Source organism: Lynx rufus, unplaced genomic scaffold (assembly GCF_022079265.1).
Source record: "Lynx rufus isolate CCGP_SWC_20201006 ecotype Redwood Valley unplaced genomic scaffold, mLynRuf1.p SCAF_15, whole genome shotgun sequence".
NCBI classification, from domain to species: domain Eukaryota; kingdom Metazoa; phylum Chordata; class Mammalia; order Carnivora; family Felidae; genus Lynx; species Lynx rufus.
Window position 1 is genome coordinate 50,318,753 of NW_025814829.1, and position 18,557 is coordinate 50,337,309.

General features: G+C 41.4%; 1 protein-coding gene across 1 annotated transcript in view; it reads right to left on the reverse strand.

Annotated features, from left to right (window-relative positions):
* MROH9 (maestro heat like repeat family member 9) overlaps positions 1-18,557 on the reverse strand; it is a 138,781-nt gene that overhangs the window by 17,166 nt on the left and 103,058 nt on the right. The window contains exons 8-14 of the mRNA XM_047076468.1: positions 17,668-17,792; positions 15,362-15,511; positions 11,414-11,568; positions 8,661-8,826; positions 7,366-7,508; positions 6,231-6,368; positions 4,080-4,200 (exon numbers count right to left, since the gene is read on the reverse strand). Coding sequence (XP_046932424.1) covers positions 4,080-4,200; positions 6,231-6,368; positions 7,366-7,508; positions 8,661-8,826; positions 11,414-11,568; positions 15,362-15,511; positions 17,668-17,792 — 998 coding nt within the window. The remainder of the gene's footprint in view (positions 1-4,079; positions 4,201-6,230; positions 6,369-7,365; positions 7,509-8,660; positions 8,827-11,413; positions 11,569-15,361; positions 15,512-17,667; positions 17,793-18,557) is intronic.

Consider the following 18,557-nt stretch of genomic DNA (forward strand, 5'->3'; position numbering starts at 1 on the left):
TTTTTTTTAGTCAGGAGATCATTTGGACAATGTTGATATATTCAGTTCAAATCTAATAAAACAGAGTTTATATTAGCTTTTTATGGCTTTATGTTTGCCTCATCTTTCTCTCACCTGGAAAAACTTGGTGCCAACAGTATTAATATATTTGCTTACTTGCTTTCTGCTGTAAAATTTATACCATAGTCTTAAAATTATAGTATCAACATACAGTATCTATAAACCTCCTGGATAAAAGTGAATATTTCTTTATAGAATTTTTTTTGTCCTTAGAATATATTTCACTAAGGATATATTTATTGTCAAAGTACATGTTCATAGATCACTTTATATCCTTCACAAATGTGTGTATTTGAGGGAGAGACACAGAGACAGAGAGAGAATTATACCATTCACTGAGAAAAACACCAAGATCGGAATGGGTAAATGGGCAAGGGAGAGGTCAGATAATTCACAAAATGGAACTTTAAAGGCCAAGGCAAAAACACATGATTCAGGAAAGTAATTTGAACACAAGTAACAATGTGGTATCCTTATTCTTCATACATCAGGATCATATACCTAGAAAATCCAAGGGAATTAACAAAAATATTATTAGAATTACTGTTAGGGCACAGGAGAGTAGCTGAATTTAAGACAATACAGTCTAATTTTCCTGAACATCCCCAGCAATAATGAGCTTGAAAATTGAATGAAAAAGGCCACATTTGGGAAAACAGTATGGAGGTTCCTCAAAAAATTAAAACTAGAAATACCATATGCTCCAATAATTCCACTATTGGGTATTTTCCCAAAGAAAACAAAAATACGAATTCAAAAAGATACATGCACCCCTATGTTTATTGCAGCATTATTTACATTAGCCAAGATATGGAAGCAACCCAAGTGTCCATCCATAGATGAATGGGTAAAGATGTGGCACACACACAGCGGAATATTATCCAGCCATTAAAAAGGTGAGATGTTGCATTTGCAACAACACGGATGGACCTAGAGAGTATCACGCTGACTGAAATAATTCAGACAGAGAAAGACAAATACCACACGGTTTCACTCATATGTGGAACCTAAAAAACAGAACAAACAAATAAGAAGCAGAATCAGGTTCATAAATACAGAGAACAAACTGATGTTTGCCAAAAAGAAGAGGGAGGGGGAGAGGGACAGGCAAAATGGTGGAAGAGAGTGGGAGATACAGGCTTCCAGTTATGGAATGCATAAATCACGGGAATAAAAGATACAGCACTGGGAATACAGTCAGTGGTATTGTAATAGCGTTGCGCAGTGAAAGCTACACATCGTAGAATCACTATGTTGTACACCTGAACCTACTGTAATATTGGGTGGTAGCTATCTCAAAACACAAAACAAACCCGAAAACCTGTACCCAAAGTGATACTTAATAAAGATAAATTTGAGAACCAAAACAAAGAAGCCACATTTACACTAACAGCTTAGAATAATACAAAGTACTTAAGAATTCCAAAACTAATATGTAAGACTTATATGAAAATGGCAAAATATTGAATAAAAAAAGAGAAGTGGAAATATTGTAAAGATTCCTAAGAAGCACATAGCTTTAATTCAACTGCATAGTTTCAGTGAAAGTGTTTTTCCTTTAAACCTGACAAAATTACTTTAAAATGTAACCAGAAGGGCAAATACATAGGAAGGACTAAAGACATTTTGAAGAGAGTGTAGGGAAAGTCGTTTTGCAAGATATTAAAGTTTACTGCAGGGGCCCCTGCGTGGCTCAGGACTGGTTAAGTGTCTGACTTTGGTTCAGGTCATGATCTCATGGTTCGTGGGTTCAAGCCCCGCGTCAGGCTCTGTGCTGACAGCTCAGAGCCTGGATCCTGCTTCAGATTCTGTGTCTCCCCCTCTCTCTGCCCCTTCCCCACTCATGCTCTGTCTCTCCCTCTCTCTCAAAAATAAATAAACAAAAATTTTTTTTTATTTTATTGCAAACTGCCATAATTCCATTTTGATATTTCCACAGGAGTGAAAATATAAATGGAGCCTAACAGTGTAATCCGGGGTAGACCCTACTATGGGTGTGTGTTGTGTGTATGTGTGTATGTACATGAAATTAATAATAGAATTCATGAAGTTAGTATCACCAGTGAGTAGTGAATTTAAGGCTTATTAATTAAATGATGCTGGGATCGGAAGTTAATTATTCACTGAAAACTAAAGTTATATCCTACTTCATGGTATACCATATAAACTTCATGGGAAACGACATTACATGTAAAAAATTATACAAATGTGAATAGATTATAAACGAATATTTGTCAATTCTTCAGCCACAGTGGATTTTTAATGCTTAATTTTTAAAAAAAAATCATGTTTAATAAACAAAATTAAAAGGCAAACAACAAACTGGGCCCCGATTATCAACAGGCATTATAATTAAATGTGTAACATACTTAACATCCTTCACAAATTTCTGTGTGTGTGTGTTGTGTGAGAGAGAGGGAGAGACACAGCGACAGAGGATCACACAATTCATTGAGAAAAACACTAAGACTTTTGTAGGCAAATGGGCAAAGGAGAGATCGGATTGCTCAGATTATGGAAATTTAATTTCTGAATGATGATAGTTTTAAAATGTTCAACCTCTCGAAACATTTAAAAATTAAGGACAAGTCAAATCACATCCTCCTCTGAAATTGGAAAACTCATCAATAATGGCAAGAGTGCAGTGGGAGGACCCACAAACTGCACGGGAGCCTTCCAGAAATCAGTCTAGCAATAACAATCCTTGGCCTTGAGAATGCTTATACTCTTCTGTTATCATTTCAGATACTTGGAATCTATTAGAAGGAAGTAAGCTAAAATACTAAAAGAAAGAAGATTTAGGCACAAACATGTAAACCCTATGGTTACTTAGATCAGTAGAAAATTAGAAATAACATATATAAATAAATGTCATAAGCATCAATAGTACCGTGTTAAATATTGCTGGCTGACAAGACTAAACTAAGGTAAAATACATAGATTGTGCGCTCAGAACAGCTAAAGGCCACGTCACCTCATAGTCAACTGGACAGTTGAGGATTGCCCAGAAGCTTCAATTAGAGAAAGCAGTAGAAGAATGTGGTCATTACTCAGCTCCTGGAAGGACAGGCCTGCCAATCTCCAATAGCAGTAAGCACCATATTCATGATTAGACAGGCAATCAGGTTTCGCTATCGTCTGTCACAGTAATAACGCTTCTATCTATAAATATAAATAAATCTTAGGTCATTTGTAAACTTCTTTTGAATGTATCATTTTATAGGAGCAATTATGTATGTCATATTTAGGCCTACTTAATGTTTGTATATACTTAAAGGACAATACAATGAAAATAATGAATCGTATAATAAAAGTAATGAGAGATTCAAATGGATCAAGCAAGTTTGAAACCATTGGTGATTTGGTACCGCAATGTTCAGTTAAACTGATTTATGTATATTTCTAAAAGCTTTAGAAGTAGGTAGTATATAATCTTTTATAGTTTGTTAACTGTTTCGCTGACTATGATGTTTGAAATTACATCAAAATTTTGAGAATACTTAATATGGTGCCTTAGACCAGTACTTAATTATATATTACCTCTATGGAAAAATTATATTTGACTCAGATAATTTCAACTTAAACAACTTTCTACCTGCCTTTTAGAAATCAAAGGACTTCCTCAATTTGCTTGACTCTAGTATAGTATTACAATCTATGGTAGATATTTATACACAAATTAATGTAGCTCTATATCTTCATTTTACTCAGTCATTTGGACCGTTCCTTTTTTTCCCCCCAGTCTGAAGTATCATTCATTTCCCAGATGCTACCTGCTATCTTTAAGTAAACTCAATTATCCCTTGATATACTTTCACAAGCATGCAGAGATATACGACTACAAAAATAACTGAGTCTTTGCAAATCCACATCTTCTAGGAAACGACTAAAGTTATCCGTCATTGTCTTAACCCTTGATAAGAATCAATATTCAGAGAGGGAGATAAAAGGTTGGAGTGTTGCCTTAAGTTTGCGTAAGGAAAGAGGACCTGGTTGTTCATTCTCCTAATAAAACTCACTTCAGTGAAGAATATTACTGTGATGACACTGTCTTCTGACCGTCTAGGACCTTCCACTGAGAGCTTGTAGAGATACTGCAAAGTCTCTGGAAACTGTGGAAAGTTGTATTCACTGAGGGTTCTGTAAAAGAGAATAAGGCACTGAATTAGCAAAGACGATGAAAACTCTTCCTGCATCAGCAAATGCTACTGGTATGCTAGAGAGAAGCATTATCCTCATATTTTGTACTCCCAGGTAAAAATAAAGATCTTTTCTAGGGGCGCCTGGGTGGCTCAGTCGGTTAAGCGTCCGACTTCAGTTCAGGTCACGATCTCGCGGTCCGTGAGTTCGAGCCCCGTGTCGGGCTCTGGGCTGATGGCTCAGAGCCTGGAGCCTGCTTCTGATTCTGTGTCTCCCTCTCTCTCTGCCCCTCCCCCGTTCATGCTCTGTCTCTCTCTGTCTCAAAAATAAATAAATGTTAAAAAAAAATAAAAAATAAATAAAAAAAATACAGATCTTTTCTAATCCCTAGTCCAAGGCAAACTGCATCCCCATTCTGAATTCTATGCAGACTCCAGGGAATTATATATACCTGGATCACTGACAATGTCTCTTTCTTTAACATCACTCCTTTTCCTATCTTTCCCCTCCTGTGCCACGTAACAGAATGCCCTATAATACCGCAAGCTCCTTCCTGCCTGACCAAAAGAAGAGAAAACAAATAGCGCAAAATAAATACCCTAGCAATCCAAGATGGCTGCATAGGTCACCATCATGGTTTTAGACCAAGTCCTTCCTTGGAACGATACAATGAAGAAGAGAGTTTGGGACTATCGTGTGTTACTTGGGAGGAGAGGTGGTGAGTCCCGATTCACTAAGCCATTCTGGACAGTGACCAGGCTTACGGTTGTCCTGACACACTGGTCTGGATCAGATGGGTGGTGGCAGGCCTGGGAAAGTTGCCGTGACAGGTTTCATTTGAAGACTCTGGGTTGGCATTCTAAACCAGGGCTTCTCAAACTTTAACGTGCATGCAAATTACCCAGGGATCTTGCTAAAAAGCAGATTCTGGTTCAGTGGGTCTGGAGTGGGCCCTGTGAGATCCCATTCTGCTTTCTATTTGTAACTTGCAGGTGCTGCTGTAGCTGCTGGTCTGTGGACCACACTTCGAGTAAGAAGATCCAAAAGTACTAAGGATATTGTGGTTCTTAACTAGTGGCCACTTGTGGGGTGCAGATGTATCATACTTTTATAAAATGTGTTCCTGAAATCTATGTGCAAATAATATGCCATGTGAAGTGCAGCAAAAGCCCAGAGACCATAGAGCCTGTACTTTCTGAGTTGTTACAACTTCAAATGGTCTATTATGTGGTCAAGTCCATGTATCTTGATTTTTGATCAGAAAATCTGATCCCTATAATCAGAAATTTGCTATTCACTAAGAAGCTAACTAGAAAGAAAAAAAAAAAAACCTCTGGTACAAGAAAAATCAAACTTCTCTTTCCTGCTTTTCCAAATTTGTCTCATTGAGAACAGATTTCTATTGAACCTCTTTAAGTATTTTTTTTAATTTTTTTTAACGTTTATTTATTTTTGAGACAGAGAGAGACAGAGCATGAACAGGGGAGGGGCAGAGAGAGAGGGAGACACAGAATCTGAAACAGGCTCCAGGCTCTGAGGGGTCAGCACAGAGCCCGACGCGGGGCTCGAACTCACGGACCGCGAGATCATGACCTGAGCCGAAGTCGGATGCTTAACCGACTGAGCCACCCAGGCACCCCTCTATTGAACCTCTTTAAAGTGGGAGCACATCCATAACTGTCTGATGCCTGCAGAGCGGGAATCAGCTAACAGTAGAGGAAAGAAAAAGTAAATTTACCTGGTTCTCCATATCTGAAAGAGAAACCTGCTCTTTGGAGGGAGGATGACTAGGTATCTTTATCATCAAGTAGGAGGACAAGGAAAGGGAAAACTATCCCAATAAGTAATAAACTCCTCAAAATAAGGGAAGAATTAGAAATCAAATGGCAATTCAGGGCAATTTAGGAGAGACTGGGAAGTCGGAGTGGATATTGATGGCGTTCACACATGGCTTCACTGAAGAAAGATGGAGACAGAGACAGAAAGATGAGATAGAGACAGAGAACCCTGTGCAGAGCCCCCGTTCTTACTTGGCAATAAGGTAGACCCCCTGATGGTGAAACAGCTCTTCGGAAAACTGGTTCCAGCAATTCTTTTTCTTTAGAGCAATATCCACCTGCTGCAGTCCAGAACAATTCAGCAGAACTCTCAGGGCATCCCGGGCATAGCTAAGGCCCCAAAGAAGAGCCGAGTCACCACTTGACAGTGGCCTTCACATAGTGAAGTTCGTGTGACCTGCCTTTTCATTCTGTCTGGGGCAGGATGCTGGTTTGGGGAAAGGGGATGTTTCAAAGGAAACCAACTTTCAGTGCTCTCCGTCTTTCCTGATTAACAGTACATGGGATTGAGGGTTCAATTGAAATGGTGGCATGTAAAATCTGGGATTAATCATGGAGCAGCTTAGTCATTTGTTAGCTTAACAGGTTATTAGCACAAAATATTAAATGATGTGATAATTTGCTGAAAGTGTCCGCAGGGTTTCTTCTGCAGATGGCTTTAAATAAATAGATACATTCTCATCTGTGTGGGATGATTTGGTGCATGTCTGCTTGAAAGACAGAGAATGGGTTAAATATCTTAATGGGATGCGTTGTGCTTTGGAGTTTTGCCTGGCTTAGAAGTCCACCCCTGATGCGGGCAAATAGCAGGCAGTGGGTCCAGATTTCCCTGGGGCAAAGCTAACTGTACCGCCTTGGGTGAAAGGGAACAGCTGAATCTTACATGGACAGAATGTGTACCCTCTTAAGCCCACACGTCACATCACCAATCATAAAACTTCACAGTTCATAAAGCACATTTGCACGCGTTATTTTAATCTCACACGTACAATTACCCTGAGAAATCACTTTCAGGGAGTAAATGGCAGAGCTAGCATGGGCCTGGCTTTGGTTCTAAAGCTCCTACCTGCTCTCTCTCCCCTTGGTGTCCCCCAACCCGCTCCGACTGTGGCAGAAAGTGGGGGTGCTTCTTTATACACGCCACATACACTCGGGGAGGGTGCTAGCTCACTTCTAGGTACTCGGGGTAGTTTCACAAAGAAAACTGTAATAAATGAATGCATTGCGTAGGATTATAAGGAGTTCCACATGAACCCGAGGGACTAGAAATAGTTGACAGCTGGGAGCTTATTTCTTATTGACTCTGAAATAACCACTGCAATCTCACAACGGCCTGTCCTCTGTCACCAGTCTCAGTTCACTGATGTAGAAGACTTGGAGCATGAGGGCCATCAGGAGCTGGGGGAAAAACTGGGCCACTGCTTTCTTGTACGAACCAACAGGCAGCAATGTGCACAGGGCCTGGGATGCCTACAAGGGAAGGAAAAAGAAGTCAAGAATGTAGCCATCTGCCTCTAAACCCAGTCAGCCTTAGTGAGGGGGAAGGGAGGAACACCGCAATCCCTCCTGCAACCCCCTGAAGGCAGCCTGGAGCGTGCATGCATATTCATTCATTCCCTAACAGCTATGGAGTCCATTTTAAATGGAACTATGCCCAGTATTCTATGGCAATGAACTCTCAAAGTACTATCAACAACCCCCTAGGTGCCAAACTGGAGGAAGCAAGCTGGTTCCCAAGGACAGTATACTTCCCAGTGCCCCTTCATATGTGGCCATGAAGGATGGTCCTACCAATAACCCAGGTCCTTCCCGTGCTTCAACAATCCAGGCCAGTGAGATGGTTAAGAGGAGACAGGCCAGATCACTAACAGTTGTTGGGCCCACGAACCACTGCAACACCCACCTGCCACATCAGAGAAACACATCGCACCACCTCACATTTGTGGAGCACTACCCATTTTGTTTCCCATTATGTCTCTGTAAGACTAGAATTTACTCCCAGGAGTGGTGAGTTTAGTCCTTGGGAGATACAAAATGGTGGGCGCAAATGACATCAGGGCTTCACATGCATATCAAAGTCTATCCAGTCTAGCCGGTGGCTAGTCTCTGAGACCATCTCCAAACTTCCGCCCTTGCTCCATTTTCTCCTTTCAGTTTCCTTGGAGTCACTCACTTACTAGGCAAGCTCCCATCTACAGGGCTTTTGTCTTTCTGTCTAGATATTCTTCTCTCTTGCCCAGGTATTTGCAAGGATCACTCCTTCACTCTCTGACTGGATGCCACCTCAGCAGAGGCCCCTCCCCTGACCAACCTTCCTAAACTCCCTGTCACTTTCTTTTACTCACATCACTTTATGTCTTTTCTCAGCTCTATATCATCTGATACATAACACAGTTTTTTGTTCATTGTCTGTGTCTTTTACCGAATGTATGCTTCCTGGTCGAGGTGTGGCATGCAGTAGGCGCTCAATAAATATGTGTTGGATGAATGAATGAATGAATGAATGAGAGGACAGTGTCCAGAAGTATGACCGAGTCCGTGGGAAGATGGGGATTTTCATGATCAGAAAAACAACACCAGGACAAGGAAGCACTTAGTACTTAATACTTAAGTATTACTTACCGCTACAGGCATCATATTAGTAGTATCGAGAGAGAAACGTCTTCTTTCCGGGAGGCTAGCATGCACTTCCCCAGGCTTTCCTTTCAGTATCAATAAGATTGTTTTCAGCACATGAGGGGCCACGCTTGACTCAGAACCTGCCGCGTGCCACATCAGTATCAAAGTGCTGCAAACACAGCCCCCACCCCCCGCCCAACCATCACGATGAGAATCAGGTTGTTCATTTCCTGCTTAATACAGTGTCATGAATCGAAGTCTTTTTTTTCTTTTACTTGTTTATATACCAAAGAGATCACAGACAAGTCTAAACCAAACTGGCATGCTCATTTCCAAATGATCTCATTAAGTCTCTTGTCCTTGAAAACAGAGGAAGAGTGTCCGTGAGATCTTATGGAAAATACAGTCTGCAAGTCTGCAAGTTGATTTCCTACCACATTTAATTTTTTTAAAATGTTTATTCATTTTTGAGAGACAGAGACGGAGCATGAGCCGGGGAGGGTCAGAGAGAGGGAGACACAGAATCCGAAGCAGGCTCCAGGCTCTGAGCTGTCAGCACGGAGCCCGACGCGCGGCTCGAACTCACGGACCGCGAGATCATGACCTGAGCCGAAGTCGGCCGCTTAACTGACTGAGCCACCCAGGCGCCGTGATTTTCTACCATATTTAAATATCCATCCAGCTCAGTATCAAGAACTGATCAGCTTTCCCCACTCCGTGCTCTGGTCCTCCCATCTTGTGACCTCGTTTCTCCAGGAATAACAGAATATTTAAAAAACTGGTATGGAAATACAAATTAACGTATAAATAAATATATCAATTAAAAAAAAAACCCAAAGAGGTAGAAATACTAAGTAAAAGATTAACTATATAAATTTAAATATTAGAAAATTAGATTTAAAAAATTGAGCTCAGGGGGGTGGGCCCTTTAGTGAAAGGTCACACACATTCTAGTGGCACAGGTGTCACTAGCACCCCGGCTTCTCTACCTCCAGTCCCCTCCCTCCCTCTGCACACCTAGCCACTTTTCAAGATTATTTTTACTAGTGCTCATCTTAAAAACTGCTACACATCTCTGTGTGGGTACATTCCTGATACCTTGTCAATCCGTGTGGGGTTCTGGACCCTAGTGCTCAGTCTCTCTGAGTTTAGGTTCCTAATAGGGGGCCTGGTCCCCTGGAAGAGACATACCAGCTCTTTAGAATCCCTTACTCAACGGTTCCTGCCTTTGGGGCTCAGCTTACAACCAAGCTTAGACCCACACGGACATCAGTTTCACATGGTCTGTCTCATTCCCTTACCTCTCAGATCATACCTTCTAACCGATCAGACATTTCTCCTGTTTGTCTGGTGTAGCTCAACTCTAAATCCCACTCTTTTCTGCCTCAGCCCTCACCTAGATACACAAGATCTGCTCATGACTATTTAAAAAAAAATTTTCTTAATGTTTATTTTTGAGAGAGAGAGCGCACAAGTCAGGGAGGAGCAGAGAGAGAGGGAGACACAGAATCCAAAGCAGGCTCCAGCCTCTGAGCTGTCAGCACAGAGCCCGACGCGGGGCTCGAACTCACAAACCGTGAGACTGTGACTGGAGCCAAAGTCAGACGCTTAACAGACTGAGCTACCCAGGCGCCCCTGCTGGTGACTATTTTAATGAAATTCACTTAACTCTATGCTTGCTTTCTGTACTCCCTCATTTCATATCGTTTGTACTGGATTCACTGGCAACTTGTACCCATTTTCAACAAAATGCTCGAAGGCTGGTAATATTTTACATACAATGGGGTGCTTAATTCCTGAATGAGAAAACACTGAGTCTTATGAAGATTTTTAATTTCCAGGAATTTTCTAGGTAGTAAAATACTTTGTGAGTTTAAACCTCCTAAATAAATACAAGCTTTCAGTTGGAAAAAGAAAGTCAGTCATATAATTGGTTTGGCATTTTGTGAGTTTTGATGTCCTTTTACAGATGTTAACTCATTTAACCCACAATAATTGCTTTACAGATCAAAAAGAATTTTCCTCATTTCACAGACAGGGAAATCTGATCGAGGAATTTAGAAACTTGTGTGGCTGGGAAGGAATTCAGGTTCGTTTCCAAAGCCTGCATCCTTTTCGTAATGTGACTTCCTGCCTTTTACACTGCTAATAGTAGAGAAGTATTACCTTCCTTCTCAAGGTACCTTCTCAAGGTAGAAATGGAGTGATGTCCTTTACTCTGCTCCTCTAATGTGTGTTAGGCTCATACTGTCCCATAGGCTCACACTGGTATTCTTTTCCCCTTAATATTTTCTGTGATCCTGGATCATGAATTTCAGATAAACATGTAAGTAACAGGGCACTCTCCATTATATCTGGGAATTTTTAATGTTTCATTATTTTATTGGCAGGTGGAAATGCCTTCCATCTGCTCTTCATAAGTGAGAAAAAAAGCACTGTAAGTTTTATTACTTATGGGGAAAACGTCCATCATCACTCTGAGGAGTGATTTGTTCCCGTGGTATATGCAGCAGAACACAATTTAAAGCCTCAGATAAAAAATAGTGACGATGATCATTTGTCAGTGGTCTATAGTATTGTGTAGATATCGTACAAGAATATGAATAACATGTATGATCTTATTTAAGCTTTATGATCGTCCCGTGTGTTACAAACATAGATACCCTCTTTGAGAAAAAAAAGAAGCCCGAGTCTAGCTCTGTCTGATTCTGGAGACTGGGAACAAAGCACTGTAGGAAGGGGTGAGGGGGCCTTACTCGTCCGCTGGAACTGGATAATCCATAAGCTGAAAGATGACCTTCTTTGGTGAAGTACGTGTCAGCAAGGTAGTGACCCGCAGCATAGCTTGCCTCATCACATGAGAAGAGTTTTCACGGAGTTTCTTATAAATAGCATCCACAATCTTAGACACCTGGAAAAGTAATTTCAAGGGTCAAACAAGTGCCTCTTGTTCCATGGCAACCTGTCAACCAAGGCATTTCTTGGATGTAAGAATTCGGTCCTTTTCAGAATGGCCACGGCAGCAATTTATACACAAATACGCACTAGAGGAAAGCATATTCACGTGTGCGACTACACAATGTAAAATACTTATTTGGATGAGAAGAAGCCTGTCTATTTACTATAGTGGAAAAATACCTGTTTTTTTTTTAATTTTAATTTATTTACTAAAATTTTTTAATGTTTATTTTTGAGAGACAGAGCATGAGCGGGGGAAGGGCAGAGAGAGGGGGAGACACAGAATCCAAGGCAGGCTCCAGGCTCTGAGCTGTCAGCACAGAGCCCGAAGCTGGGCTCGAACTCACAAGCCACGAGATCATGACCTGAGCCAGAGTCGGACGCTCAACCGACTGAACCACCCAGGTACCCCAAAATACCCATTAAAAAGTTTATTTGGGGAAGGTAGGCTTCATGATATAAAACACATAGGCTCAGTGTAGAAAACGTGTATAATTCAAGTCCTTTAAGAAGGAAGTCAAAATAGGGGCGCCTGGGTGACTCAGTTGGTTGGGCGTCGGACTTCAGCCAGGTCACGATCTCATGGCTCATGAGTTCAAGCCCCGCCTTGGACTGTGGGCTGACAGCTCAGAGCCTGGAGCCTACTTCAGATTCTGTGTCTCCCTCTCTCTGTCTCTGTCTCTGTCTCTCTCTCTCTCTCTCTCTCTGCTCCTTCCCCACTCATGCTCTCTCTCTCTCTCTCTCAAAAAATGAATAAACATTAAAAAAAATGGAAAAAAAAGAAGGAAGTCAAAATAATGGAACAGAAAAACAATGGAACTGTATCCTTTAAAAACTTTCTGGCAATTAAAGAAGACTTGAATGTGCATATGGAATGGGGAAACTGTGTTTGGAAGAATGGCCCAGAATGGTAAACACTGAGTCATAAGCTTGCAAATTTTATTCATAAGTCCTATGTGTGTTCAATGTTTTCCCCTTTTTATGCATTCCTAAACAAGGAGATTTCTAGTTAGACCTGAAATTTGTCTCAAGCTAATGGTTGTAGATTCAACATCAATTTTCATCTTCCTGGATGCCTGCATTTTTTATTTGGAAATACTCCTCAGAGATCATAAGCTGAGATGTTGGTTGACGTAAATTTACATCCCATTGTGATTGCCTCATGTACAATTCGGTTAGTTATCTGTGCACAGCCCTCTACTCCAAACAAAAGAAAAAAAAAAAAATAAGCGAAGTGTTAAGAGTGCAGGACATTCCTTCCGCCATATATGCTCCAAGGGGAGCACGAAGTGGGAGACAATTAAACATTACTCTTCTCCATAGACATTTTTTAAAACATTTACTTATTTTTGAGAGACGGTGAGAGAGCGCAGGCGCTCTCATCCCCTTTTCTCCTCATCCCGTTCCTTTCCAGGCAGCGCGCCCCCTACAACAAGCCAGCTATGTCACTGTATGCTCAAGTGTGCTGTAATGATCTGCTTTCATTCTCGAGAAAAGACTTGCTGTGTTAAGGTTATTTAGAGACTGGAAACACACAGACTCCATATGCAGTTGCAGTGGTTTCCAGGGATAATTTTAACTATGCACAATTTCCCACTATAACTGATTTTAGAACCCAGCCCTGTTTAAGATGACAATCCACTGTACTCAGTACTTTAATTGTTTGTGGGAGCTTGGGTGGAGCGATGAATTGCTGAACCCCGTTTCTGTTCGGTTGCTTTCTCTCTGTTTAATGATTTTACTGCGGCAGAGGCTAGTTTCACACGTCTAGTTTTCTGTTGGGCTCCTCTTCCCCTCCAGGGCCTTGGTATGGCTTTATCCACCCTCTCTTTCTCACCGCATGAGAGAAGAGCTTAATTTATCAAGGAAAGGACTGTCGCCCTCCAGCTTTCCCCTTGGTCCAACTTGCCTTCTGGAATGCTCCTGGATGTAGCCATGTTGGGAGTTCTGTAGAAAGCTTTACCTCCCCTTTCCTGCTCGCTGAATTTGAGTATGAGCTCTCAGTTTATTTTCTTTTTTCGTTTTTTCAAACATTTTCAAACATTGATTCATTTTGGAGAGACCGAGCGCCCGTGGGGGAAGGGCAGAGTGAGAGGGAGACAGAAGCCAAAGCTCTGTCAGCACAGAGCCCGACATGGGGTTTGAACCCATGAGCCGTGAGGTCATGACCTGAGCCGAAGCCGGATGCTCAACCGACTGAGCCACCCAGGCTCCCCTCTCAGTTTATTTTCAGTCGAATAACACCATGTGTCAGCATCAGAAACTGAGAGTTCAGCCCTCATGTCACCATCAGATCAGGGCTGGTTTCATGAGCATGTGACCTATGCATTTGACAGGGTTCCGCACTTAGAAGGTTCAGAGCTTTGCTGTCGCCATCTCGAATATTGAAATAATTTTATTTTTGAGCTTGTGTTTTCGAAGTGAAGTCCCATGGGACCATAGAGCATGCACGTGAGCCGGGAAGTTGGTGGCTGTGGCTCCCGTGTGCAGTCCCGTTCACATGCAACGTGCACAGTCTAAGTGCACAGACTTCCAGCGGACCCGAGATGTGTAGCAGTCAGTGGGAAATCACAGCGCGTATAAGATAAGCATTCATTGAAGCCTCAACCACTTAAATGGAAAATGATGACTCATCAATCAGCTGAAGGTAGAAGGCGTTAATAGAAAGTGTGAATGTCAGAAATGAAATACAAACAATCGAGTTAGTTTTGTGTATTGCTTCCACTCTTTTGGTGCGAACGAAAACATATTCATGTATGAGGGGTCACTTGCATTATTTTCTTGAGTTAAACACTTCTGTGTTTTCACCTGTAAATGGCATGGCACGATGTAAAAATGGCTGGTAAAATTTGTGCTACTTTAAAATTTTAGTTTTTTTTTTTTTAACTTAAAGACATTAAGTAGAAAATAAAAATGCTATGACAAATTGAGAGAAAGAGAGAGACCATGGAGGAAAGGGGGGAAAAACTTCATAGGACTGTATATATATTTTAGGTTTTCATTTAAATTCTAGTTAGTTAACATATAGTGTAATATTGGTTACAGGAGTAGAATTTAGTGACATATGATTGTATATTTAATGGCACTTTAAATTTTTTTTTTCAACGTTTTTTATTTATTTTTGGGACAGAGAGAGACAGAGCATGAACGGGGGAGGGGCAGAGAGAGAGGGAGACACAGAATCGGAAACAGGCTCCAGGCTCCGAGCCATCAGCCCAGAGCCTGACACGGGGCTCGAACTCACGGACCGTGAGATCGTGACCTGGCTGAAGTCGGACGCTTAACCGACTGCGCCACCCAGGCGCCCCTTTAATGGCACTTTAAATAATAGCACATGTTTTGAACAGGAAGCCCCACGTTTATTTGCACTTGGCCCCACAAATCATATAGCCAGGCCTGCGGCAAGCTGAGGGTCCCTGAAAACTTTCCTTAGTGGCTACGCAGGAGATTTCAATTATATCTGCATTATTCTACAGTTATTAATGTATTTCTTTAAAAAAACTGACACAAATGTGGCAAAATGTTATTATTTGGTATGATTGGCAGGTAAACATTCATGCCATTGTTTTCCACACTTTCCGTATGCTTGAAATATTTCACACACAAAAAACCCTCATTTGATCAAAGCGACATGTTGAACAATAACAAGAAGTACATAGGAAAAGAAGTAGCATATAACAAAGGCAACGAGAGAACAAAGTTAGAGAGTAAACTCCGTGCCCCCTACTCATTGTCAAGTGTCTTACCATGGTGACCTTATGGGCATGATACTCCAGAGTCAGTTTCAGTATGGTTGATGCCTTGAATGCAGTTACACAATTAGGTGAAGACAGTGTCATCAGGAGACTCCACACAAAGTCGGTCAGCAAGGACGGCATTAAAGTTTGTCCTACGCTCTGAAACCAAAAGGAGAGCCATGACCTCAGGGCTGACCAACAACAACATAAGAAAGACCGCTGAATTCTATCATCCTGGAGAAGCTCCAGGCCCAGGGGCCAGGTACCGCTACATGGTTTTGGGGGGGCCTTAGGCATTTTTGCAGTTCTAGCCCTCTTCCTTCACTCAAAAATGTTAAAAGTCATATTTCACAAGTGTGGTGATATTGAGATGACTAGAATTCAAGTGGAATTGCATTTTTTTTTTCTTCTGATTTTTAAAGCGGCTCAAATATTTTCATCTGGATAAGTCAGCTGTGGGGCCAGGCCAGGAAGAAATGAAAAACTATGAACCGCTTGCAAGAGGCTCAGAGGAGGCTGCCCATCCACTCATTAGCCTAATCATGGCACTCAGGGTCCCGAGTCCAGGGCACTGGATGGAGGATGGAAGGAAGTAGAAGAACTTTCTAGTAAATTCTAATTTTTTTTAATGTTTATTTATTATTGAGAAAGAGAGAGACAGACAGACAGAGCATGAGCAGGGGAGGAGCAGAGAGAGGGGGAGACACAGAATCCGAAGCAGGATCCAGGCTCCGAGCTGTCAGCACACAGCCCGATGCGGGGCTTGAACCCATGAACCGTGAGATCATGACCTGAGCCGAAGTCGGTCACTCAACCAGCTGAGCCACCCAGGCGCCCCTCTAATAAATTCTAGATGCTTGGTTTCTTCATGTAAATGGATAACTTCATAGTCAACCAGGCTTGTGATTTTTGAGGTGTGGGGTGGGTGAGAATAAATGCTTGATTCTGGAAAAATGCACTATCATCTGTGTCTCTTTGGTGAAATGACTCAGTAATTCAAATTCAAATTTACGGTGCATATTTAAGACATCTATGCAGTATTTTTGACTATGTTATGTAAGATGTATCACTTCCACACCTCAGCTTCACATGATTCTATCCCCTCGGCCATGGGAGGAGAAGACACTGCTTCACGTATGTACTTTTTAGCAGGAACCAAAAGACTCTCCCACTTCCAGAGATGAGCTAGCCTTGAAGGGCGTCCCCAGCAACTGTGCTGAGCTGTTGGCTCCATGTGTGTGGCTAGAGGGCCAGGTATTAGACAGCCCAACCTAGGCTGCAGAGCTGGGTGACCTCGCAAGTGTGTGGATAAGCCCATGTACCTTGAAGAAAGCGAGGGAGTGTACAGAGCCCCGTAGGTTTCCCCAAGGGTTGGGGTCAGTGTAAAAATTATTTACGCGGTACTGAGGTTTATCACTTCAACTTAAAATTTGTTTTAATAAGGTTTTTATTTTTTAGAGAGAGAGTACAAGCAGGGGAGAGGAGCTGAGGGGGAAAGAGAGAGAGAGAGAGAGAGAGAGAGAGAGAGAGAGAGAGAGAGAGAGAATATTAAGCAGGGTCCATGCTCAGTGCGGAGCCCAATGTGGGGCTCGATCTCATGACTGTGAGATCATGACCTGAGCCCAAATTAAGAGTTGGATGCTTAACCAATGGAACCACCCAGGGACCCCTAATAGGTGTTTTAAAACAAAATCTAAAGCAAGTTATTTTGATGTTTGCTGAGTAAATTATAATACTATTGAAAAGCCTGTTGATTGATGACTCCACTAACTTTGCTGAATAACCAGAGTTCCCCATCTTTAGTGACATATTTATTAATCAAACAAAAGAAGTATAAAACTAGAAAATACCTCATGTGCATGCTATAAGGATTACATAAAAATAATATAAATTGCTATATTCAGGAATATTTGGCATCATTCTTACTCATAGAGATGCAAATCATGAAGGCAAACACTCTACATATTATTTACTCTGTGCTTCACTGAAGTTTAAAAACATGGAAAAATTTATTAAAAGTAGAAACTGTTGAAATCAGTTGCCACTACGGACTCCTGGGTGGCTTAGTCGGTTAAGCATCCCACTTCCGCTCAGGTCATGATCTCACTCCTGGTGGGTTCAAGCCCTGCGTCAGGCTCTGAGCTGTCTCCCAGTCTCTCTGCCCCTCCTCTGTCTCTCTCTTAAAAATAAATAAACATAAGAAAGAAGAAAGAAAGAAAGAAAGAAAGAAAGAAAGAAAGAAAGAAAGAAGTTGTCACTAAAAGTAATAATACACATGAAAGAAAAGCCATTGGATAAAGCGGGGGGTAAGTTACCTGGGCAATTTTAGCTCTGTCTCGTTGCAAGACTTTGGGTACAAATTCTGTATCACAGGATGGAGACAGGAGGCAGTGATTTCCATGCTTCTCATACTTTGTAGATTTAGTTTTTTCAATGTCCTCTGTATTGAGAAAAAGAGTTTAAGGTTTTTGTTGATCATCAGTTCCTTCTATGACATTGCTGTTTCCAATTTCTCCTTCCTATCCGATTCTGGAGATATAAAGTGTTCTGAACATTTAACTCTCTGCTGACAGTTTGATCACATCAGATATTATGACAGCACAGACTCAGAGTCTATAAAGTGTTTAAGTGAGGCCTCTGTGAAATACGAATGAAAGACATAGATCATTTTAATAGGTTCAGCAGATATTGAATATATTTAGGCCATCAAATGCATCATTCAGCGCCCTGGAAAAGCTGTCGCTAAGGTGGAGGGTTTCTTGATAGGAGACCAGACTTGGAGGCATTTTGCAAAGAGCTGGGAAAGTCATATAGCAGGAAAGCCAGGAGCTCTCAGTGAAAGCTTCAGGTGCTGATGTCTTTAGTTCCAGAGAAGGTAACTTGCAACGATTTTTGTTTGTTTGTTAACAGCTCCATAGGGATATAATTGACATCCAGTTTGTCTAAAATGTACAATTTGGTAAGATTTTATATATGTATATTATATACTCACAAAAACATTACTGCAATAAAAAAAATAAACAAAAAATTTAAAAAAACCCAATCATATTCATTGCCGCCACCACACCTGCTCCCCTGTACCCACCCCTGATCCAAAGACATCCACAGTTCTGTTTTCTGTCATTGGCTTTCTGTCAAGTGTTTACTTTCTGATCTTAGATAAGTGGATTCATATAGGATGTACTCTTCTGTTGTGTCGCATGTT